Source organism: Haematobia irritans, chromosome 3 (assembly GCF_050003625.1).
Source record: "Haematobia irritans isolate KBUSLIRL chromosome 3, ASM5000362v1, whole genome shotgun sequence".
Classification (NCBI taxonomy): Eukaryota; Metazoa; Arthropoda; class Insecta; order Diptera; family Muscidae; genus Haematobia; species Haematobia irritans.
This window is the reverse complement of record NC_134399.1, coordinates 25,753,164-25,779,386: the sequence shown is the minus strand read 5'-3', so window position 1 is coordinate 25,779,386 and position 26,223 is coordinate 25,753,164. Positions and strand designations below refer to the sequence as shown.

The following is a 26,223-nucleotide window of genomic DNA, read 5'->3' as shown; positions in this document are numbered from 1 at the left end:
ATCTTTTCAAATTTTTATCGCTATAGAAAATTTTCATAAAATTTTATTTCTATAAAAAATTTTCTTAAAATTTATTTCTATAGAATTATTTTTCAAAATTTTTTTTCTATAGAAAATTGTGTTTCCATAGAAAATTTTGTCAACATTGTATTTATATAGAAAATCTTGTGAAAATTGTATTGCTATAGAAAATTTTATGAAAATTTTAGAAAATCTTGTCAAAATTTTATATCTATAAAAAATTTTCTTATAATTTTATTTCTATAGAAAATTTTGTTTAAATTTTATTTCTAAAGAAAATTTTGTCACAATGTTATTTTGATAGAAAATTTTGTGAAAATTTTATGTCTATAGAAAATTAGACATTTTTGTGAAAATTTTATTTCAATAGGAAATTTTCTCAAAATTTTATTTCTACAAAAATTTTTTCAAAACTTTATTTCCATAAAAAATTTTGTCAACATTGTATTTCTATAGGAAATTTAGTGAACATTTGATTTCCATAGAAATTTTTTTGAAAATTTTATTTCTATTGAAAATTTTGTGAGAATTTTGTGAAAATTTTATTTCAATAGAAAATTTTGTCAAAATTTTATTTCTATGGAAAATTTTCTCAAAATTTCATTTCTTTAGAAAATTTTGTCAAAACTTTTTTTCTATCGAAAATTTTGTTAAAATTTTTTATTTCTATAAAAAATTTTGTCAAAATTTTATTTCTATAGAAAATTTTGTCAAATTTTTTTTCGACCGAAAATTTTCTCAAAATTTTATTTGTATAGAAAATTTTCTTAAAATTTTATTTGTATAGAAAATTTTCTTAAAATTTTATCGCTATAGAAAATTTTCTTAAAATGTTATTTCTATAAAAATTTTTTTAAAAATTTTATTTCCATTAAAAATTTTGTCAAAATTTTATTTCCATAGAAATTTTTGTCAAAATTTTATTTCTATAGACAATTTTGTGAAAATTTTATTTCTATAGACAATTTTGTGAAAATTTTATTTCAATAGAAAATTTTATCAAAATTTTATTACTATAGAAAGTTTTGTCAAAATTTTATTTCTATAGAAAATTTTGTTAAAATTATATTTCTATAGAAAATTTTGTGAAAAAGTATTTCCATAGAAAATTTTGTGAAAATTTTATTTCTATAGCAATTTTTTTATAGAAATTGTTTTCAATATTTTATCGCTATAGAAAATTTTCTTAAAATTTTATTTCTATAGATTTTTTTTTCAAAATTTTATTGCTATAGAAAATTTTCTCAAAATTTTATTTCTATAGAAAATTGTTCCAAAATTTTATCGCTATAGAAAATTTTCATAAAATTTTATTTCTGTAAAAAATTTTCTTAAACTTTTATTTCTATATAAAATTTTGTCAAAATTTCATTTCTATAGAAAATTTTGTGAAAAATTTATTTCAATAGAAAATTTTTTCAAAATTTTATTTCTATAGAAACTTTTTCCAAAATTTAATTTCAAAAAAAAATTTTAGTTTTTTTCAGAAACTTTTTCCAAAATTTTATTTCTATAGAGATTTGGTCTACCAAAATAACAAGAATTCAACAAATCTACCAAACAGAAAAAAATTTACTATTTTTGGTAGGATTCTACCAACTGTGTTAAGCATGGTGGTAATAGAAATTAATTGTTACGCAATATACGTTGCATTTTTATATTTTTTAAGATAATAAAGTACATGGTTTTGTAAATTTTGTTTAAATTTAACGAAAAATATTGTAGGGAAATTTTTTTGGGAATATAGGGGAAAGTAGGGAATTTTTTGCCCTTATAGGGTAAACCGTAAATTTTCCCAGGCAACACTGAAGTTAGTGCATATGTTTGCAATACCCAGAAGTCCGTCTCTCTGTGAACACAAAGCCTAGGTCGCAATTTTAGACCAATCGACTTCATATTTGGCACAACTATGTGTTTTCAGTCAGAGTAGAACCCTATTAATTTTGAAAGAAATCGGTTCAGTTTTCGATATAGCTCCCATATATATCTTTCGCCGGATATCTACTTATATGGCGCCAGAAGCCAGAATAATTGATAGTGTCGTAAAGTGTGCCTAATTTGGTTGAAATCGGTTCAGATTTAGGTGTAGCCATATATATCTTTCGCCCGATATGCAGTAGAGTTTTTCCCTGCTAAACGAGTTTATTACAATGCACTGAATAGTCTTAGTGAGCGTGAAACTAAATCGGGCTGCCACTTTAGCCTAAACAACGTTAAAAAAGCCAGTAGGAAAAACGCCAAATTGGCAACACTACCCAGGAGTATCCTAGCTACGTCAATGGAAACAGGGAAAAGAATATGGACCTGTAATTGTAGTTGTTTTGATAATGAGACTGATATTGCCTTTCATTAATAGGGTCATGCACTTCTCTTAAATATGAAATAAATGTCCGTTCATTTATCTTAAAACAAATAAATTTTTCTTGGAATACGGAAAACAGCCTTTTATTGGAGAAACTTTTACGAAATTTACCCCATCCCAACGTATAACAGTATAAAAGCAATAGTTTAACTTTATGCTTAGCTAAAGTTAGTAATTTTGTTCCATTGTCTAATAAAGTTCAAGGCAAAAAAAAAAAAAACTAAAACTAAACGTCATGCTTAATAAAGGACATAACTGTTAGAAGATCCTTGAAAGAATAGAATTAAAAAATAGTTTTTTTTACACCTTGACACCTGACAGAAGCCAGAAATGTTTTAGTTTTGGCAAATTGCAAGGTAAAAGGAATACAAATGAAAACAGAAAAAATTATGAGCATTCTGTTTTAATAATAGCTCTCATGAAAGTTCGAAAGTAAAATACGAAAATTTATGTAAAAGTTTTGCTTGATAGCCAATTATTTTTATTTCGATTAATTAAAAATGTTTGATTTTTATTTTTGATGACTAAAAATTGTGCATAAATGGAATATCATGTAGCTGGGATTACATTGAAACAAAATTATTGATCCATTATTAAAGATTATACAATACAAATTTTTGGAAACATATTTCTTAAAAATAAAGAAATTTTAATTTAAACAAGTTCATAATTTTTGCTTTAATTTTTATACCATAAACCACATAGTGATCAGGGTATAATAACTTTGATTTGCCAAAAAATGTGCCTAACAGAAATTTAGATTTTAGACCCCATACAATACATAGCGATCGTCTCAGAATCACCTCCTGAGTCGATCTAGCCCTTGGTGTTCGTCCGTCCGTCTGTCCATGTATTTGTTCTTCGCAGGATTTCGGTCGCATTTATTTATTTGGAAGAAATCAGATCAAATTTAGATATAATTGGTAGATTTTTTCTGTTTGGTAGATTGGTAGAATTCTTGATGGTTTATTAGATTTAGCAAAATATTCCTCTACAACTAAGAGATGCTTCATAAATTTTCTATAGAAATAAAATTTTTCAAAAATTTTCTATAGAAATAAAATTTTCCAAAAACTTTCTTAGAAATAAAGTTTTGACAACATTTTCTATAGAAATAAAATTTTCCCAAAATTTTCTATAGAAATAAAATTTTTCAAAAATTTTCTAGAGAAATAAAATTTTTCAAAAGTTGTCTATAGAAATAAAGTGTTGACAAAAGTTTCTGTAGAAATAAAATTTTGACAAAATTTTCTATAGAGCTAAAAATATGACAAAAATTTCTATAGAAATAAAATTTTTCAAAATTTTCTTTAGAAATAAAATTTTTCAAAAATTTTCTATAGAAATAAAATTTTGACAAAATTTTCTATAGAAATAAAATTTTCCAAAAATTTTCTATAGAAATAAAACTTTTCACAAATTCCCTATATTAATAAAATTTTCCAAAAATTTTCCATAGAAATAAAATTTTGGCAAAAGTTTCTGTAGAAATAAAATTTAGACAAAATTTTCTTTAGGAATACAATTTTTCAAAAAATTTCTATAGAAATAAAATTTTTAAAAAAATTTCTATATAAATAAAATTTTTTACAAAATTCTCTATAGAAATAAATTTTTTCAAAAGTTTTCTATAGAAATAAAATTCTGACATATTTTTTTTATTTTTTGTTATAATTTTCTTCAAATTGTGGTACATTTATTTTGGCTCGAGTAGCAACCGTGTATAGCTCCCATATATACGTATTACCCGATTAAGACAAATATATAAATAAAATTTTCAAAAATTTTCTATAGAAATAAATTTTTTTACAAATCTATATATATAAAATTCAATCTATGTTTGTTTATTTGTTTGTATGTTCCGAATTGGCTCCGAAACAGCTGAACCGATTTACTTGAAACTTTCAGAGATCGTAGGGGGCGTTCATGTGGTGAAAATAGGGTACCTCATTTTTTTTGACACCTGGTCGCGGAGGGGGACCTCCCCTTTGTCGGACTTTTTGAAAATTGGACCAAAGTTGAGCGATTTGCTTGAAATTTTCATTTATTTTATTTATTTATTTCACATATTATCCTACACAACAAGATTTGAATCTTATAATTATAGTGTAGGAGTACAAACGCACATTAGTAAAAAGGTATATAAAGCATAAAAAATTACATATATAAAAACAAAATAAACGCTAAAAAAAATTAAAATTAGAACTACTTGAGTATCCATCATACATTGAAACAACAAAGAAGAAAAAATTATAAACTTGTAAAACAAAATTTAGTTTTAGTTTGATAAAAACCAAAAGAAAATAAAAAAAATAAAAATAAAAAGAAAATAAATAAAACACTTTAATTCTAATTAAATTAATGATATTAACTTAGATTAAATTGAAATTTAAATACTTTTTAATAATTTAAGATTGGGGTTGGCATCTAGACAAAGATCCGCTACTTTTTATTTCGATATTTGGTGGCGGAGGGGGGCCTCCCCTTTGTTCGACTTTTTTAAAGTACAGTGAAAAAACTAAAATTCTCTAAATTATCTGAGATGTACAGAGAACATGTGGTGAGGTTATGGAATTAATATGGGGTACCTGATGATTTCATATGTGCATGGGGAGGGGGTCCTCCCCCTTGCCCTACTTGTTGAAACTTGGAACAAAATTATGCGATTTGCTTGAAATTTTCATTGAATGTTGGGGTTGGCATCTAGACAAAAATCCGCTACATTATTTTTCGGTATTTGGTCGGGAAGGGGGACCTCCCCTTTGCCGATTTTTTTTTTAAGTACAAACAAAACTAAACTCCCTCGACTGAAATTTTACGGAAAAATGGGTTATAAAATTTATATCAGGTTCCAGATTTTTTAATAAAAATAAAAGGGCATAGGGAGACATCCGCTTCTCTTAAGTACATACAGAGAAACAATTCAACTTTACCGAGTTACTTGAGGACTGGGGAGAGATTACGATATTAATAGTTGATACCTGATTTTGTGATATTTGGACGGAAGAGAGGCCGCCCCTTTAGTCTTATAATTTGCTTGACATTTTCTGGGACGTTTACAAAAGATACGCTACATCATTTTTCAATATTTGGTCGGGGAGGAGGTCCTCCTCTAAAACTGCAAAAAAAAATTAAGTTTTCTTGAAATTTACAAAAGCAGTGGGGGAAGGTTATGAACGAAGAGGCAACCTTCCTTGCCCCACACTTGAAGGAAAGTTAGGGGTGCTATTCACTACGGTGTTTGTCGATATTGTATCGGGGAAAGTGACGTCCCTTTAAAACAATAGAGCAAAATTTAAACATCGCCGATCTAGTTGAAATATACAGGGAACGTGGGAGCAGGTGATTAAATTTATACATGATTTTTAAATTAGCATATGATTTTTCGATATCTGGTTGGGGAAGGGGAAAATTGAAATAAACTTTGTCGATTTACTTCGATAGAATTTATAGGGACCATTGAGTAGTTGCGAAATTAATATAGGGTACGTGATATTCCGATATCAGGTCGGAGTGGTGCGAAGGTGGGGAGAGGGTTCCCTTTTGTCCGTGTTTTTTTTTTCTTAAATTGAAAGTAGAGTGTTGTCCCTAAATGGGAACTCTGTACATAATTTTATGATTTTTGCACATGCTTCTGCCAGACTTCTTTTTAGTAAAGAACGTAAATTTACATGAAATTGGTAGCCAACGTAGAGGGTGCATCATTTTCCAACATTTTAGCAAATGTTAATGTGGAAAAATTTTTTACTACTTTTGCTTTTTCCGATTTATTGGATAATATAGTGCTTAATTTTCAGACAAACCACACTTTCCTTGACAAACCACACTTAAAATTCACAAGAAATATAGAAGATTGTCCAACTACTTGAATACAGAACATTATTAAAAAAATTTGAAGGAAAGAGTACACCCTCTCCCGCCGTATTTGTACCAATAAACGAAAAATCAAGTAGTCCGATTTGTTTAAAAGAATTCAAATCTTTTCGAATTTGTTTTCAGCACGAAGGATATAGTTGACTAAGTTAACGCAAAATGTTCCTCCAAATACGCTTCGGAAGGCGCAGCGAAGCGGGCCGGGTTACGCTAGTTTCCTATATAAATAAAATTTTCCAAAAATTTTCTATAGAAATAAAATTTTTCAAAATTTTTCTATAGCAATAATATTTTTCAAATATTTTCTATAGAAGTAAAATTTTTCAAAAATGTTCTATAGAAATAAAATTCTGACAAAATTTTCTATAGAAATAAAATTTTTCACAAGATTTCTATAAAATAAAATTTTTCAAAAATGTTCTATAGAAATAAAATTCTGACATATTTTTTTAGTTTTTGGAATAATTTTCTTAAAATTTTGGTACATTTAATTTGGCTCGAGTGGCAACCGTGTATAGCTCCCATATATATGTATCACCCGATTAAGACAAATATAAAAATAAAATTATTCAAAAATTTTCTATAGAAATAAAGTTTTGACAAAAATTTCTATAGAAATAACATTTTGACAAAATTTTCTATAGAAATAAAATTTTCCAAAAATTTTCTATAGAAATAAAATTTTTCAAAATTTTATAAAATTTTTCAAAATTTTATAAAATTTTTCTACAGAAAAAACATTTTTCAAAAATTTTCTATAGATATAAAATTTTCCAAAAATTTTGACAAAAGTTTCTGTAGAAATAAAATTTTGACAAAAGTTTCTGTAGAAATAAAATTTTTCAAAAATTTTCTATAGAAATAAAATTTTTCAAAAATTTTCTATAGAAATAAAATTTTAACAAAAGTTTCTATAGAAAAAAAAATTTTCAAAAGTTTTCTATAGAAATAAAATTCTGACATAATTTTTTGGATTTATTTTGGCTCGAGTGGCAACCGTGTATAGCTCCCATATATTTGTATCACCCGATTAAGACAAATGGGGGCACATTGTGCTTCCTTTCTAACCTATTATCGTCAAATTTAGCACAAGGTAATTCAATTCACCATTCTTTAAGTGTGCATCGAATTTCATCGAAATCGATTCAGATTTAGTTATAGCTCCCATATATATGTATCGCTCGATTTTCTTAAATTTGCTATGAAACCCTAATTTATCAACCGATCTTACTCAAAGTTGGCTAGATCTAGGCTAGTTTATGGTAGTAACTGTATGTGCGAAATTTAATCAAAATCGGTTCAGATTTAGATATAGATCCCGTATATATGCATCGCCCGATTTCCCAGAATGTGGTCATAATAGCCTTATTTATTAACCCATCTACTCAAATTTAGTAAAAGGTAACCTTCTGTGATATCAACCAAACCTGCCAAATATCATTCAAATCGGTTCAGATTTAGATATAGCTTCCATAAAACTCTAATTTATCAACCTATCTGACACAAAGTTGGCTTACTCTATACTTTAGTCACTTGTTTTTAAATATGCGTAGCATTCATTCTTGTAATTTGTGTAGCTTACGAGCAAGTAAAATCCACTGGGATGTGGATTTCGCATAAATCTGGTCTTAGCTTTTCAGATCATTTCTGGTCTTTGTACCACTTTATTCGTTCACTGCCAGTAGCACGATAATGAGAAATGATACAGAAAATAAAAAATTTATTCACATTTAAAGGCGGCTCTTACGATAGCCACTTGTTGTTTTCCATGCAAATATACAGCATTCACATTATCACACTTGAATGCCATCACGTATAACATTAATTCTGAATGATATAGATAAAAATGCTTTTGTAAACAATAAAATGAACTGTCTCTGGAATAAATCATTCAACTGCCAGACGAGCGGTTTAGAAATGATAGCAACCTGAAGTTGATTGCACTACATATTAGCCACCCTGTATGTTTATATGAGGATACTGTATTATAAAAATATGAGGCAAAATATCTTGGAATTACTACAGCAAAGCTTACACTCATATGAAAAGTCTCCTCCGGAGTTCACTCACAGGACACAAACATGTCATAATTCTACATCCTTGTTCGGAGAACTACGAGACAATAATAATTTCACATTTTCTCCATATTTGCTTTCTGTAACATCTGGGCACATATTTATTATTTACATTTCATGCTGTTGTGAATGGAAATGCAATATATTAATATTTCACTCATGTTCCACAATATCCTTGAAACTCATCATCTGCTCCCTTGTCCTTTCCACATTGGAGTTTTGTTACAATACTCGTATTTCTCATGTAACTCAATTGCCTTAATGGGGAGATTCTCTGTTATAAACTGGGGTTGTCAGTCATGCAGGATGGATGTGCAAATAAAATAAAATAAAAAAAAAAGAAAACAGCATTTTATTATTTACAACTTAATATGAGTAATAACAAACCACATACTCGTATATGTGTATGTATGTCCAATGTATTATCAACTCTCTACTGTGTATATGAGAACTGATGAAAATTTTATTGGAGTAAATTGTGTGAAATGATTTTATAAAACAGGATCAAATTAAGATACATTAACTAACAAAAGACTCTACACTATCATGTTCATATTATAAGGAGATTGTAAAAACGTTTTTGGAAAAGCCAATTCCATATACGAGTAGTACTAATAATTTTGGGCCAAGAATATATTTGGCTATAATGTGAATAATAATAGAAAAGGATTTTCGCGAATTTTTATTTGTATAGGAAATTTTTGCAAATATTTATTTCTATAGAAAATTTTTGCAAAATTTTATTTCTAAAGAAAATTTTTGCAAATATTTATTTCTATAGAAAATTTTTGAAAAATTTTATTTCTATAGAAAATTCTTACAAAATTTTTTTTTATAGAAAATTTTTGCAAAATTTTATTTCTTTAAAAATTTTTTTAAAATTTTTATTTATATAAAAGATTTTATTTCCATAGAAACTTTTTGCAAAATTTTATTTCCATAGACAATTTTTACAAAATTTTATTTCTATATAAAATTTTTGCAAAATTTTATTTCTACATACAATTTTTGCAAAATTTTATTTCTATAGAATTTTTTTTTTAACTTTTATTTCTAAAAAATTTTATTTCCATAGAAAATTTGTGCAAAGTTTTATTGCTATAGAAATTTTATCAAAATTTTATGTCTATTGAAAATTTTGTCGAAACTTTGTTTCTATAGAAATTTTTGTCAAAATTTTATTTCATTAGAAAAAATTTCCAAAATTTTATTTATATTGAAAATTTTTGCAAAATTTTATTTCTATAGAATTTTTTTGCACAATTTTATTTGTATAGAAAATTCTTACAAAATTTTAGTTATATAGAAAATTTTTGCAAAATTTTAGTTATATAGAAAATTTTTGCAAAATTTTATTTCTTAAGAAAATTTTTTTAAAATTCTTATTCCTACAAAAGATTTTATTTCCATCGAAACGTTTTGCAAAATTTTATTTCCATAGAAAATTTTTGCAAAATTTTATTTTTACAGAAAATTTTTGCAAAATTTTATTTCTACAGAAAATTTTTGCAAAATCTTATTTCTATAGAAAATTTTTTAAAATTTTTATTTCTAAAAGATTTTATTTCCATATAAACTTTTTGCAAAATTTTATTTCCATTGAAAATTTGTTCAAAGTTTTATTGCTATAGAAATTTTATCAAATTGTTTAGGCAGTAGCCGACTATCAACCCCTTTTTCGGGAGGTTCAAGTGTAGTTCTCTTTGGGTTGAATGAATTACCCGAATTTATTCTGATAATTGGTTGATAGTTTTGCTGCAAGTAGAGGATGCTGATGAGGAATGTGGCAATTCCGAAACAGCTGTACATCCAACCATCTTGCAGTCTATAGGGCTTTGCCCAAATAAATTTGACAAGCATACTTTTCCTCTGTTGGTTAAGCTACACTCATAGTTTAGTCAATGCATGGCTTTAAGCTGAGATAAAAAAACAACAATAATTTTATCAAAATTTTATATCTATAGAAAATTTTGTCAAAACTTTGTTTCTATAGAAATTTTTGTCAAAATTTTATTTCATTAGAAAATTTTTCCACAATTTTATTTATATTGAAAATTTTTGCAAAATTTTATTTTTATAGAAAAATTTGTCAAAATTTTATTTCCATAGAAACTTTTTGCAAAATTTTATTTCCATAGAAAATTTTTGCAAAATTTAATTTCCACATAAATTTTTTGCAAAATTTAATTTCTACATAAAATTTTGTCAAAATTTTATTTCTATCGAAAAATTTTGCAAAATGTTATTTTTATAGAAAATTTTGTCAAAATTTTATTTCCATAGAAAATTTTTGCAAAATTTTATTTCTATAGAAAATTTTTGCAAAATTTTATTCCTATAGAAAATTTGGGCAAAGTTTTGTTGGTATAGAAATTCTATCAAAATTTTGTATCTGTTTAAGTTCAAATTCGTAAGGTCAAAATTTATTCGTTAGATGGGGACTTAAAATCTTGTAAAATGACAATTTCCCCCTCGTTAGAAAATGTACCCTAAGCTCTGGATGCAGCTCTGTGCTTTCAGCACAATTCGTTACATTTTTCTAACGAGTCGCGCCATTACCGTCTTGCGGCGTCTAAGCTTTTGTTATTATTCGTTACTGGATTACGTCCGTCCAACGATTGTTTTGTAAAAGGTAAATTAATCTCCCAAAAAATTCAATAAAATTACGTTTTATTGAAAGAATATTGAAAAGAAAAACTAAATCCTTGTGTTTTTATTTATTTTATTTCTCGGTGCTACGCATTCATTGGTCCAATCGAGCCGGATACTTGCTTACAGCAATTAATAAAGGATTTTGTTTTGTCTTTTTTTCAAAGGAAAGTGCTGATATTGTGAAGCAACAACAAAAAGCAGCCACTTTGCAGCCATATTTGTGAAGGATTTATATTGAAAATTTATTTAAATAATTAGTTATCAACACACAGGTGCGTATGTCAGTGTTTTATTAAAATAATTGAGCAAATCGCGAGTGTTTTAAATTTAAACCGCGGTCGTTTTACAACATTGATTCAATTATTTCGTTTTGCCGACGGCAAATTGCATTTCAAAAAACACACATTCGTTGCTACATACATACGTACGTTTCTTTCGTTTGTTTAATTTCGTTTTGCTAAAAAATATTCAAGTGAAGGAATAGTCAAAATAAAAAGTGAAAAATCTATTGTATATATTGGTGTTGTGTGGTGAATTTAAACGTTGACAGTGCTTATTTACTTCAAAACATTATTTGCAATTACGTTGCCTTTAACTTGAAGTAAATAAAACAATAACAAAATACACGCAGACTCTAAAGGCTCTGTTGGTCGTATTACCATTGTAAACAAAGATCAATCGTCACTGCAGTCAACGTTTGAATTACATACCTACGTATGATCAGTGATACACACACGTATATACATACATATTTTTTTTGAGCTGTGTTTCTTTGGTTTATTTGTTAACCCTCACGGGGCCGCGAGTTGTAAATATTTTGAAGAAAATTATAAAAATTTTTGAAATTGAGTTTTTTGGGTTATCGTGTTGTATGACCCATTAGCGTTACGCGCATTAGTAAAAATTATCGTTTTGGTCACTGTGCACCCTACAGGCGGTCCGGTACGATCGTATAATTTTTATTTTATCGTATATATTACGTATATATATTTTTATTTCTATATTTTTTATTATTTGTGATTTTTAATTTTTTTTGGGGAGATTATTTGGCGTGGAAGTGTAGAGGTGTATTTTACAGTCCGTGCACCCTACATTTGGTCTTACAGACATTTTTTAAAATTTCTTATAAGTTGTTGAATTTTTTTGATTATTTGGTTTTCGTGTGTGAAATTTTGATACAAATTGGCGGCAGTCAGTATTCTTCGGTACACTGAGCGTAATTTTCGTAAATTCATTCTTACACTGAGAGAAATAGTTTGAAAATTTTAGTAGAATTTTGAGATTTTTTGAATTCAACTTGAATAATTTGCCTATTTTTTGTACAAGGGGAAAATATTTTGTGATTCGGTACACTGAACGAAAATTAATTGTTTCTACACTGAGAGAAAAATAGTCCAATAGTTTACAAATTGTTTGAAATTTTTGATTTTGAGTTTTGAAGTGGTTGTTTTACGAACAATTGTTTACACTTCAAGAAATTTTGTGGTAATTTCGGTGCAGTGTGAGAATTTGATACACTGAAAGAAAAATTTTGTAAATTTTTGTTTTTGCATTTTTGGGCATTTTGTGCAAATTTATTGATTTTTCGGCCAGTTTTCGCTGTCGATAAGTGCGTGTTCACATACTTTACGAGTTTTTGTGAATTTTTGTGACGCTAAATTATTTTCAATATGCCAGTCAATACATTCGCGCGATTCATTAGAGCCGCTGATGCGGTTGTGAAGCTTGGGACACGGGTTAGCTCTTTGAAGGAGGAGAATTTAGATGTTTATTCTCTAAGGGCTCAGGTCGAAGAGACGAAATCACTCTGGGAGAAAGTGAAAGAGAGGTATGAGGAGTGTTTAGACGATCTTCAGGAGGATTCAGATAAGGGAAAGGTAGAATCTGCTGACGGCAAGTATGAGGCAACTTATGATGCCTATATTCGTATTGTTTCCTCTATCGAAAGGAAGATAGACGGTCTAAAAGCCGTTCATAGGGCGTCAACTCCTATACAGCAGGCCGATGTGGCGGATATTTCTGCTCGTTCTGGTAATGTGGATGTATCGGGAAATTCTCTTTTGTTAGGTGTTGACCATGGTGCGGTCCATAGTTTGGCTTTACCACCATGCGATATTGAGGTTTTCGATGGTGACTTTCAGTCTTGGCCAACATTTAGGGATTTGTTTACTGCTGTTTATGTAAAAAATTCCCGTCTGAGTGATATTGAGCGCTTGTGTCATTTGCTCAAAAAGACTAGTGGCGACGCCCGTGAAGTTGTAAGAAGATTTCCTCTCACTGATAGGAGTTTCGAGTTAGCTTGGAGGACGTTAAAGGAAACTTATGACAACTTGAGAATTTTAGTCAGCAATCAGTTGAAACTACTTTTTGACCTTCCGGTCTTAGACACTGAGACAAGTTCTGGGTTGAAGAACTTGCAGCGTGGTATAAACGCATGTATTTCGGCGATGGCTGTGAATAACGTTCCTACGAACGATTGGGATCCGATTTTGATATATTTGTGTGTGCAACGTCTACCGAAGATTAGTGTTACTTTGTGGGAACAGGGTATAAGTGATAAGTCTGCGTTGTCGTCTTGGGTGGACATGGATCGTTTTCTTACGGAAAGGATTCAGACACTCACGTGTCTCCGCGATTTGAAGGGTATCGATGCTTCGAAGAAAACTGATGGCAGGAAACTGCGAACGCATTTTACGAATGCAGCTCCGAAATCTTCGCCATCTAGGTCGCGTAATTCGCAATACACTTCTCATTCTTCTAGAGATTCCGTCGATAAGATGTGTGTTCTTTGTCCACGACAAAGCCATCATCTTCGTGTTTGTCCGAAATTTAGGAATCTTTCTGTGAATGATCGGTTGACTGCTGTGAAACGGTACCGCTGTTGTTTCAATTGTCTATCTCGTAGACATGACGTTAACAACTGTGCTACATCTCGCAGTTGTGAGAAGTGTCAAGGAAGGCATCATACTTTGCTTCATCGCGATTCTTCCCATTCTACGAATGTGGCGACTACGTCTTCGACGGTTTCGGCCGCTTGTCCTACGGATTCTAGCGGTTTGATTGACCCGCAGCCTTCCACTTCGTCTGGAATTGTGTCTGGCACTTCGGCCAGGCAAGTATTTCATGTTTCCCAGAACAGGTCGGTACTATTAGGGACGGCTATGGTGAACATCGTTCATCAGGGTACGACGTACCCAGCTCGGGCTCTTATTGACCCAGCATCGGAAGCCTCCTTTATAACCGAAAAAATGCAAAAGTTGCTTAGGATTTCGATAACGAGTGCGACGTCTTCGATATCGGGCGTGAATCAATCGGTTTCGATAACTTCTCGCGGTATTTGCCCTCTGAGTATAGGGTCACCAATAGATGAATCGGTCTTGGTAGAGGCGACTGCGTTGGTCCTGCCTAAGATTTCTGGGAATTTACCGTCTTTCCAAGTGAGTCGGAATTATATGTCACGTTTGCCTAATTTACGTTTAGCTGATCCTAATCTGTTCGATAGTCGTCCGGTTGATCTATTGTTGGGGGCAGACGTGTATCCCAGAATTATATTACAGGGGGTTCGGTCTGGTATTTTAGGATCGTTGATTGCTCAACAGACAGTCTTCGGTTGGCTCATTACTGGTTCAATTCCCACTTCTAATGTGACGGTTTTTTCAACGACTGTTGAATTTATGGAAGAAGATGGTCTTGACAAGACTCTTCTTCGGTTTTGGGAATTAGAGGACTTACCAAGACGGGCAATTTGTTCTCCCGCAGATAAATTTTGTGAAGAAAATTTTAAGAATACCACATATAGGGATTCCGATGGAAGATACGTAGTGACTCTTCCGATAAAACCCGAATTAAAGGGACAAGTTTTGCTTGGACATTCGCGGACAAGTTGTTTGAAGCAGTTTATTCGTGGTGAGGCTTCGCTTTTACGAAAGCCTGAAACAAAATTAATGTATGACGGGGTGATTAAAGAATATTTGGACTTGCAACATATGAGACCAGTGTCGTCGACTTCTCCTGCAGATCAAACTGTGTGTTATTTGCCACACCACCCGGTAATCAATCCGGACAAATTGACGTCCAAACTTCGAGTTGTCTTTAATGCTTCGCATAAGACCTCAAATGGTAAAAGTCTGAACGACATTCTTTATGTGGGACCCACATTACAATTGGAATTGGTTCATTTGATTTTGAGGTGGAGATTTTTCAGATATGTTTTTAATTGCGACATCACACAGATGTACCGCCAAATTAGGGTAAATTCGGCCCATACTTCTCTGCAGCGAATTGTCTTTAGGGACTCCCCACAAAAAGATGTACAAGACTATGAGCTGCAGACCGTGACATTTGGAGTGAATTGTGCTCCCTATTTAGCCATACGGACGTTATTGCAATTGGCCGATGACTCCGAAGATGACTATCCCCACGCGGCACATATTCTACGAAGGTGCATGTACGTGGATGATGTTTTGACAGGGTACCATGACGTGGATACTGCTGTTGAATCTAGGGATCAATTGATTAGGGTATTATCATCGGCAAAGTTCGAACTGAGGAAGTGGACTTCTAATGAGCTAGCCATTTTAGAATCGCTTTCGGCTGACCATTTGGTTGACGCCAAATTACTGGAGTTTGTTGAAGCTAGTAGTTCGAAACCGTTGGGTATTAGGTGGAATGCGCAGTTGGACTTATTTTATTTTGAGATGAAACCGATTGAGCGAAAATCTCGGTTTACGAAGAGAGAGGTTTTATCGGCTATAGCTAGGCTATTTGACCCTGTTGGCTGGCTGGGGCCAGTTATTATAGTGGCGAAGATAATTATGCAACAGGTTTGGTTGGATAAGATAGGATGGGACGAGTCTCTTCCGTTACAAACTGAGCGACAATGGCGAAAGTTTGTCGAGACCTATCAGGATGTGAATCACGTTCTTATTCCTCGATGGGTCAATTACTCCACAGACTGTGAGGTAGAATTACATGTTTTTTCCGACGCCTCGGAAAAAGCATACGCGGGGGTAGTATATGTTCGTGTGGTTACGCCGCAGGGACATATCTTCACCCATTTGCTATCTTGTAAGACTAAGGTAGCCCCCATCAAATCTATATCTTTGCCACGTTTGGAGCTTTGTGGGGCAGTTTTGGCCTCAGAACTTTACAAGTCTATAGCCAGGGAGTTAGATATTGAATTTCGACGTGTTTATTGTTGGACGGATTCTACGATCGTCCGCTCTTGGCTTCGAAAGACGCCATCTACGTGGTCTACTTTCGTTGCGAATCGCGTATGTAGGATTCAGGAGAATACTGGGGGACAGAATTGGTACCATGTTCGCTCTGAGGACAATCCGGCCGACTTGGGAAGTCGCGGAGTGTCGCCTGCAGAGTTGGCGGTTTCGTCGCTTTGGTGGCATGGACCAGAGTGGCTCTGCTCAGATAGTTCTCAGTGGGATATAAATGATTTCACCCCTCTTGAGACTGACGTTGAGGTACGGGCGGTCAAGACTCACGCATCGTTTTTTACGAACTATGAGGACATTTTAGAGAGATTTTCTTCGTTAGATAGGGCTCTACGAGTCATCGCATATATATTTAGGTTTTATCACAGGACCCATTATTCACATGCTAGTCGAAATGTGTATCACGACACGACGTTGACGGCAACCGAATTAAAGGCAGTGAGATTACGTCTAGCTGTTCTTTCTCAAAGGGCTCATTATCCGGATGAGTGCCGTTTTTTGATGGAAAAGAAACCGTTAGGTTCCTGGAGCTCGCTGTTGTCATTGAATCCATTCCTGGATGAGGAGGGGGTTATGAGGTTGAATGGTCGTTTGAGTAGGTGTCCTACCCTGTCGTATAGTGAGCGACATCCAATTATAGTGCCGTATAATAGTAGATTCGCTAGGTTACTAGTGAAATATGTTCACGACATATCTATTCACGGAGGGAACCAGTTGGTTCTACGTCTTATTCGGATTGAGTATTGGATTCCTCGTTTAACATCTTTGATTAGATCGACTATTAACCGGTGTAAACGGTGTCTGTTGGATAGGAAGAAGTCTTGTACGCAGATCATGGCGGCTCTCCCACCGGAGAGAACTGTACTTACCAGACCGTTTACTACGACTGGCGTTGATTTTGCGGGGCCTTTCGAAATTAAGTCATTTATAGGGCGCGCATGTAAGATAACAAAGGGTTATGTTTGCGTTTTTGTATGCTTTTCGACGAAGGCCATACACTTGGAAGCCACATCAGACTTGTCTACGACAACGTTTCTGGCCGCTTTTCACAGATTTATATCTCGACGCGGTTGTCCCAAGACCATTTTTTCGGATAATGGTACAAATTTTGTAGGCGCTTCACGCGAAATGGAAAAGGATTTGAGATGTGTTTTTAAAGAAGGTCGTGATAAGGTGTGTTCCGCATACCAGTTTCAGCAGCTTTCCTGGCAGTTTATCCCTGCCGGGGCGCCACATATGGGTGGTCTCTGGGAAGCTGCTGTCAAAAGCTTCAAGACGCATTTTAGGAAACATGCATCAGGATTCAAATTTACATTTGAAGAGTTTTCGACTGTTCTTTCGAGAATTGAGGCTTGTTTAAATTCTAGGCCGTTGTGCCCAATGAGTGAAAGTTCTCAAGAATTGGTAGCACTTACGCCTGGCCATTTTTTGGTAGGATCTCCGATCTTGGCGCCTCCTGAACAGTTAGAGGAGGAATCACCACTTCATTTGGTGCATCGATTTAGGAAAATGAAGGCGCTGTCGCAACAGTTCTGCTTACGGTGGAAAGATGAATATTTGAAAGGCTTACAGAAAAGGTATAAATGGAAATTTCCGCAGCGTGATATCGAAGTAGGGGACTTGGTAGTAATTCGTGATGAGCAATTGCCTCCTACATCGTGGAAATTAGGTCGTGTGGATGACGTCCACCCAGGATCTGACGGTCGCGTTAGAGTTGCAGACGTGAGAACGGCAAACGGTGTTGTAAGACGACCGGTGGTAAAATTGGTCATACTGACCGAATAGTTTTCGATCGTTCATATAGTAAGCGTCATCTTTCTTTTCGCAGTACAATGGAAAATATGAGGGAAATTGTTAAGACTCTCCCTGACTACGAGGATGACGTCCCGATGTCCGATGAGGAAAAAGAGATTTTAGAAAATAATGTTGCACCGGTTCTCCGCGAGCCGTTACCAGCCATCGAGCAGGTCCCTGACGTCGGGATGACCCCAGTCGTCGCCTCTTCACAAGGGGTAGTACCGACGCAGAAAGTTGTCCCTCCGTCGGGGGCTGATACGGCTCCTGCTGACGTATCCGCAACCAACGTAGCCAAACCATCGTCATCCCCTACGGGGACTGCCCAAAAGAATTCAGGTGTGAATAAAAGAGGGCACTCGAATGTCTGTGTGTTGTGTATGCGAAGTCACAATCTACGGTCGTGTCGCAAATTTTTGAACATGCGTTTGGAGCAACGATTGCGCACTGTAGTGTTGCATCGGGTATGTTCAAACTGTCTGGGCAGGTCTCACATGCGATCGACCTGCAATAGTCGCGAGAGGTGCCGCGAATGTGGAGATAGCCACCATACGCTGCTACATTCATTTGACCAGCAACAACGTCCTTCCGCTCAAACCTTGTCGAAGAGAAAGTCCAAGTCAAGTTCGTCCGTTAACTCGTCCGCGTACTGTATCACGAATACCGCTCCCCTATCTGATCCGATGTTGGTTCTACAACCAATCGTCACGCTTGGTCCCACTATAGTCCTCTTGCTTGTCTTGTCCGATCGTCGAATTCCTGTCCGAGCTGTCCTCGACCCGTGTGCGGGGTACAGTATGATTTGTAGCAGTTTAGCTCTCAGCCTACGGCTTGTCTCAGCGATGACGTCGCAAGACGCATTTTGTCCGCTTGTTGCTGTCTCCCGACACAATGCAGAAAGTAAATTGGTTTTTTCTGCCCGGGTAACAGACCTGACCCGTGTTGTCACCCCATCGTCGTCGGCTCCAGATACGATACGGGAACATTTCGAGTGTCTTCAGCTGGCCGACCCAAGGTTTTACCGTCCTTCCGGGGTGGGGTTGGTTCTAGGGCCCGATGTCTACGCACGGGTTCTAAAGACACAAATATTTTCGAGTCCTGGATTCCCATTGGCGCAGCTAACGATGTTTGGCTGGATAGTGTCAGGTCAATGCCAACCATAAGTGTCGTAGGTCATCCTGGCCAATAACCCAGACACTGCAGACCCTCCGGGTCAACGGCTCTACGAGCATTTAGTTAAGAAAGAATGAAGTTGGAAAAGATGAATACATGAACTAATAAAAAAAAAAAATTGCTCAATTTGAAAATGAAACTGACATCGCATTTTATATTTATTTTGATATTAAAATATTGTATGTAATGTCTATGTATTAATGAATTTCAATTACAACATAGCTGGATGTTGCAAGGCGGGCGGAATGTTTAAGTTCAAATTCGTAAGGTCAAAATTTATTCGTTAGATGGGGACTTAAAATCTTGTAAAATGACAATTTCCCCCTCGTTAGAAAATGTACCCTAAGCTCTGGATGCAGCTCTGTGCTTTCAGCACAATTCGTTACATTTTTCTAACGAGTCGCGCCATTACCGTCTTGCGGCGTCTAAGCTTTTGTTATTATTCGTTACTGGATTACGTCCGTCCAACGATTGTTTTGTAAAAGGTAAATTAATCTCCCAAAAAATTCAATAAAATTACGTTTTATTGAAACATTATTGAAAAGAAAAACTAAATCCTTGTGTTTTTATTTATTTTATTTCTCGGTGCTACGCATTCAGTATCTATTTCAAATTTTGTTAAAATTTATTTTTATAGAAAATTTTGTCAAAACTTTGTTTCTATAGGAAATTTAGTGAAAATTTTATTTCTATAGAAAATTTTTGCAAAATTTTATTTCTATAGAAAATTTTGTCAAAATTTGATTTCTATAGAAAATTTTCCCAAAATTTTATTTCTATAGAAAATTTCTGCAAAGTTTTATTTATATAGAAAATTCTTGCAAAATTTTATTTATATAGAAATTGTTCTCATAATTTCATATCTATAGGAAATTTTGTTAAAATTTTATTTTTAAAGAAAATTTTGTCAAAATTTTATTTCTATAGAAGATTTTATCAAAATTTTATTTTGTAGAAAATTTTGTCAAAATTTTATTTCTATTAAAAATTTTGTGAAAATTTTATTTCTTTAAAAAAAATTCTCAAAATTTTATTTCTAAAGAAAATTTTGTTAAAATGTTATTTCTATAGAAAATTGTGTCAAAATTTTATTTCTATAGAAAATTTTGTCAAAATTTTATTTCTATAGAAAATTTTGTCAAAATTTTATTTTTAAAGAAAATTTTCCCAAAATTTTATTTCTTAGAAAATTTTGTCAAAATTTTATTTCTTAGAAAATTTTGTCAAAATTTTATTTCTATATAAATTTTTCGCAACGATTTTATTTCTATAGAAAATGTTTGCAAAATTTTATTTCTACCAAAAAAATTGCAAAATTTTTTTTTAAGGAAAAATTTGTCAAAATTTTATTTCTATAGAAAATTTTCGCAAAATTTTATTTGGTAGAAAATGTTGCCAAAATTTTATTTTATTTCTTTAAAAAAATTCTCAAAATTTTATTTCTAAAGAAAATTTTGTTAAAATATTATTTCTATAGAAAATTTTTGCAAAATTGTATTTCTATAGAAATTTTTTGCACAATTTTATTTTTTCCGTTTTAGAGGAGGTCCCCCCTTCCCGAACAAATATCGAAAAGTGATGTGGCGTATCTTGTGTAAACTTCGCAGAGAATTTCAAGCAAATTATAAGTCCAATTTTCAAAAAGCAGGGCAAGGGGCGGCCCCTCTCCCCATCCAAATATCACCAAATCAGGTATCCAATATTAATTTCCTAACCTATCCCTACGTCTTCTATAAATTTCAAGTAAATTGGAAAAGCTTAATTGTTTCTCTGTGTGTAAACTTAAGGAGAAGCAGATGTCTCCTTATGCCCTTTTATTTTTCCCCGACCAAATATAAAAAAATAAGAATCCCAGTTTTTCCGTAAAATTTCAGTCGGAGGATTTTAGATTTGTTTTCACTGTACTTTAAACAAGTGGGCAAAGGGGAGGTCCCCACTTCTACCAAAATATCGAAAAATAAAGTAGCACTTATTTGTTTAAACGCCCCCTTCAACTGTCCCTAAAAATTTCAAACAAATCGGATAATTTTGTTCCAAGTTTCAAAGGGGGAGGTCCCCCTCACCGTCCAATTACGAACCTCATATTAATTTAACACTCTCATCGCATGTTATCTGTAAATCTCAGATCAATTAGAGAATTTTAGTTTTTTCACTGTACTTTAAAAAAAGTCGGACAAAGCGGAGGTCCCCTTCTGCGACCAAATATCGAAAAATAAAGTGGTCCATCTTTGTCTAGATGGCAACCCAACTTTCAATGAAAATTTCAAGCAAATCGGTCAACTTTAGTCCAATTGTCTAAAACCCGGACAAAGAGGGGCCCTATTTTCACCGCATGAGCGCCCCCTACGATCACTGAAAGTTTCAAGTAAATCGGTTTAAACGTTCCCGTTACATACAAACAAATAAACAAACATAATTGATATATATATATATATATATATATATATATATATATATATATATATATATATATATATATATATATATATATATATATATATATATATATATATATATATATATATATATATATATAAGTTAGTCCATACGGGGTATATATTAAGCAAAAATAAAAAAAGGTCGATTAAATACGTATATAATACAGTTTGAGAAATTTTTCGATAGAAATAAAATTGTGACAGAAATAAAATTTTGATAAAACTTTCTATAGCAATAAAATTTTGATAAAATTTCCTATAGAAATAAAATCTTGGCAAAATTTTGTTTAGTAATAAAATTTTGACAAAATTTTCTATAGAAATAAAATTTTGACAAAATTTTGTATAGTAATAACATTTTGACAAAATATTTTTAAGTAATAAAATTTTGACAAAATTTATATAGAAATCAAATTTTGGTAGATTATTTTTGGGGATCGAAAATTTTAGCAAGGTTGTTAGCGGCCATATACTAGCGCAATGTACCAAATTTCATCACGCACGAAATTTCAACCGAATCGGATGAATTTTGCTCTTCCAAGGGGCTTCGGACGTCAAATCTGGGGATCGGTTTATATGAGGGCTACATAACATATAATTATGGACCGATGTGGACCAATTTTTGCATGGTTGTTAGATACCATATACTAACACCATGTACCAAATATCAGCCGGATCGGATGAAATTTGCTTCTCTTAGAGGATCCCCAAGCCAAATTTGGGGGTCCGTTTATATAAGGGCTATACGTAAAAGTGGACCGATATTGCCCATTTGCAATACCATCCGACCTACACCAATAACAACTACTTGATCCGAGTTTCAAGTCGATAGCTTGTTTCGTTCGGAAGTTAGCGTGATTTCAACAAACGGTTGGACGGACATGCTTAGATCGACTCAGAATTTCACCACGACCCGGAATATATATATACTTTATGGGGTCCTAGAGCTATATTTCGATGTGTTACAAACGGAATGACAAAGTTAGTATACCCCCATCCTATGGTGGAGGGTATAAAAAGAGTAACTGTTACTGGCACTTTGGCAGTATCCAAGGGATAAAAAATCCACCAGAGGTTTACAAAAACGGCATCAACGTCTTCATAACAGTCATCATTCGCGTTCATGCGAAATAGACACATAAATTGATGTCAAATGCAGCAATTTATGCTGAATGAAAAAAAATATATATTATCTCATATATTAGAAAAAGAAGAAGGGAAGGGATATAACACCAAAAGACATTAGGCTATGTACAAGTAAAAGATCTTGTTTTAAATTAAGTCATAATAATTTCTTATAATATATATTTTTTATTTGTTATAAATTAATTTTATTTAATAAATTAGTATTAAATTTAGTAAATAGATATAAGTAAATTTTAAACTAACATTTACTTACTCAAAAATATAATAAATTTACACTGTATTTATAAGCTGGAAGACTCCACACTGTTAAGTTTTTTCAAGAACTCCTAAGAATATTTTAAAAAGTTTTTGTTTTACAACTTTTTCTTACGTGATATGCAAGTGAAAACTTGAGTTTCCTTTCAACTGTCCTTTTTAATGCCCATTTATAGTTACAATGTTAAGTCTTCTACTTAACATTGTTACATGGATAGGGAATCTTTCGGAAGCAACGCTTGCACTTGCACTTCACTAGCATTGGGGACTAGTTGAACCACAGCATAAAGCATTCAAGAATTTTTCCAACACAGTCATCTTACTACTTGTTCTCCATTAGAAATTCTAAGCAATTTTTTGCAATTTTTCTTCTTTTCGCAGCGTTAACAAGAAATAACAATGAAATGAATTGTAGTTGGCATTTGGACTGGATTTGAATGGGGGAGAGCAATACCCGTAGGAATGTAAAGAAAATAAGAAAAGAAAAAAGAACGCAACCACGAATGCTCTTTGTGAAATGAAAGTATGTACATACACAAAAGAAAAGGTACTTCAAAAAATGGAGGAATATAAATATACACTAATCGATAAAAGTGTTCACGAAATATTTTGTTGTAGTTTTAAGATTAATATCCAAATTGAAAATTAGGTTAATTTAGGTTAGGTAAGGTAACTGTCTGTTTTTACAGACAAGTGGCAAAATTTTATCATTTTGGTGCAAATAATTTGTTAAGATTCTGAAGAGGTAACAAGACATCTATATTAGATTTAGTGTTGATTCAAAGTGGTTCTCAAAACGACAACTACTTGAAGGGTAAATCGACGGAGACAGTATTACATGAACTACCCAGCAAAAAAAAAGCGTGCCAAAAAAATAGTGAAAATGTTTATTTGGATTCAGAAGTGGTGCCAAATTGACGCAAAAGCGATGAATTTAACATGGGCTTGTCATAGGATGGGTGTCCACCATTTCAATAGCCGCTGCACTGAATTTGCATCACCAAGGCCGTAGCCAGGATTTTAATTCGGGGGGGGGGTTCAACTTTAAAAAAAATATTCATATAATCTCATGTGTAGAAAATTTTATTTATGTATAGGTATGTATACAATATCTTTATAATATTAAATTGAGCCGACGGGCTTTTTGGGCACACGCAGAGAAGAAACATGATTGCCACAATCATATTCGAAGAGCAAAATAATATGATAGCAGCTATTTTTGCGGCGACCATGTAACATTTTAACCTGCAACCATGTTGGCTCAGTGAACATGGTTCTAAGAAAAATACAATTGTCCTCATCTAAAATGTTATTATATTGATAAAAAGAATTTTGTTTCCATTAAAAGACAATGGTCACGATCTAAAATGTTATGTTATTCGTCAAAAATGTTTTTCTTCTAGTTAAAAGAACATGGTCACAACCTAAAATGTTTTGATTTTTATGAAAAAACTTTTTTCGTCGTCGAAAAAAGGACGCCACTTGAGAAAAGAAAACACAAAATCAACTTTATTTATTTGTTTTTATTTATTTATAAACTAATTCATTGTTTATTTGTATTTATAATGTCGTGCAAGCAAACTTCACATATTTTTACACACTCCAGTTTGGTTCAATTTCAACAATAAGTAATCATTCCATATTTACTTCGTGACCATCAAATGTACAAACGCAGACATCATGTAACTGCAAATAAAAATAAATTATACCATATATCAAAATGCAGAACAAAAACCAGGTATATTTTTTTCAATTACACTTTCCTTGTTTGTATTCACATAAAACCACGTGCCATTTCTGAATAAATAAATTAACACAAAACACAATAATTCCGTATTCTCCGTCCATTCCAAGAAACAATCAACACACGACTGACGCGCAAAATGAAAATCGTGTGTACCTTCTCAATGTTTTTATAAAATTCTTGTCGCTGCAAAAAAATTAAAAAATTAAATGGTCACGAAAACAATGTACATGGTCTTTATGGCCATGTAATGGTTGTAGACATGTCTATACGTAAACTATAAAAATATTTTTTTCTCTGCAAAAAAGTAAAAAAATTGAATGGTCAGATACATGATTTTCCTGACCATATAATGGTCTCAAATTCTTTCATTTAAATAATAGAACATGTTTGCGGCATTTGAGAACCATTTAAATGCTTATTGCCAACATATATTTTTCTCCGCTCGAAAATTATTTTTACAAAGACAAAATACATGGTTTTCGCGACAATTACATACTCTAAATAAGCATTAAATGGATGCGGCAACCATGTCCAAACATGTTTTTTCTGTGCGTACAGCAAATAAATCAATGACTTCTTTAGTCGGCACATTTATTCGGCGATGAACCGAAATTAATGTCAATCCATTGAGTCTACTCTCGCTAGTCGAATTTCTAAGATACGTCTTTAATCTCTTCATTGTTGAAAATGAACGTTCGGATGAGCAGGGATGGAAAATGCAGTACTATAGTACTTTTTTCAATACTTTTTCACCCCGGTCAGTACCGTAGTACCCCCGCGAAGGATTTAGTACCTTTTGTGTAGACATTTTTGAGTCGATATTTATGGTACAATCGCTTTGACAAAATATTTTAATATTTTGAGAAAGTTTTTATCAATCTTATTTGCTAATAGTCTTTTACAAATATGGCAAAACAGACATGTTCATGTGGGAAGAAAATCTCGATTTTGTAAAAGACATAGTCAAAAACAGGATTTTATTGAACTTCAAGAATGTTTTAGTCGAAAAAAGAATGCGATTCTATATTATCGATTTTTTATTTCGGTAGAAAATGTTGTCAAAGTTTTATTTCTATATAGAATTTTTGCAAAATTTTATTTTTATAGAAAATTTTTTCAAAATTTTATTTCAATTGAAAATTTTGTAAAAATTTTATTTCTATAGGAAATTTTTGCAAAATTTTATTTCTATAGAAAAAATTTTGCAAAATTTTATTTCTATAGACAATTTTTGCAAAATTTTATTTATATAGAAAATTTTGTCAAAATTTTATTTTCTTTAAAATTCAGTCTCTTGACAATAATCTTCCAGTGAAATTTTTGTTGAAATTTAGTAAAAAGTACCTTTCCGCTCAAAAAATACCTTTTTTGTACTTTCTTAAAAATTGTATTTTCCATCCCTGAGTAACTGGCAAAGTGACCAAGATTTTTAAAAGAATATGCACGTTTGGAAATATCT

General features: G+C 32.2%; 1 protein-coding gene across 1 annotated transcript; it reads left to right on the top strand.

The window, feature by feature from the left end:
* Positions 1 to 12,653: 12,653 nt before the first annotated feature.
* LOC142230802 (uncharacterized) lies at positions 12,654 to 17,996 on the top strand. The gene has a single exon (XM_075301427.1). The coding sequence runs from the start codon at positions 12,654 to 12,656 to the stop codon at positions 17,994 to 17,996; it is 5,343 nt and encodes a 1,780-aa protein (XP_075157542.1).
* Positions 17,997 to 26,223: the final 8,227 nt, after the last annotated feature.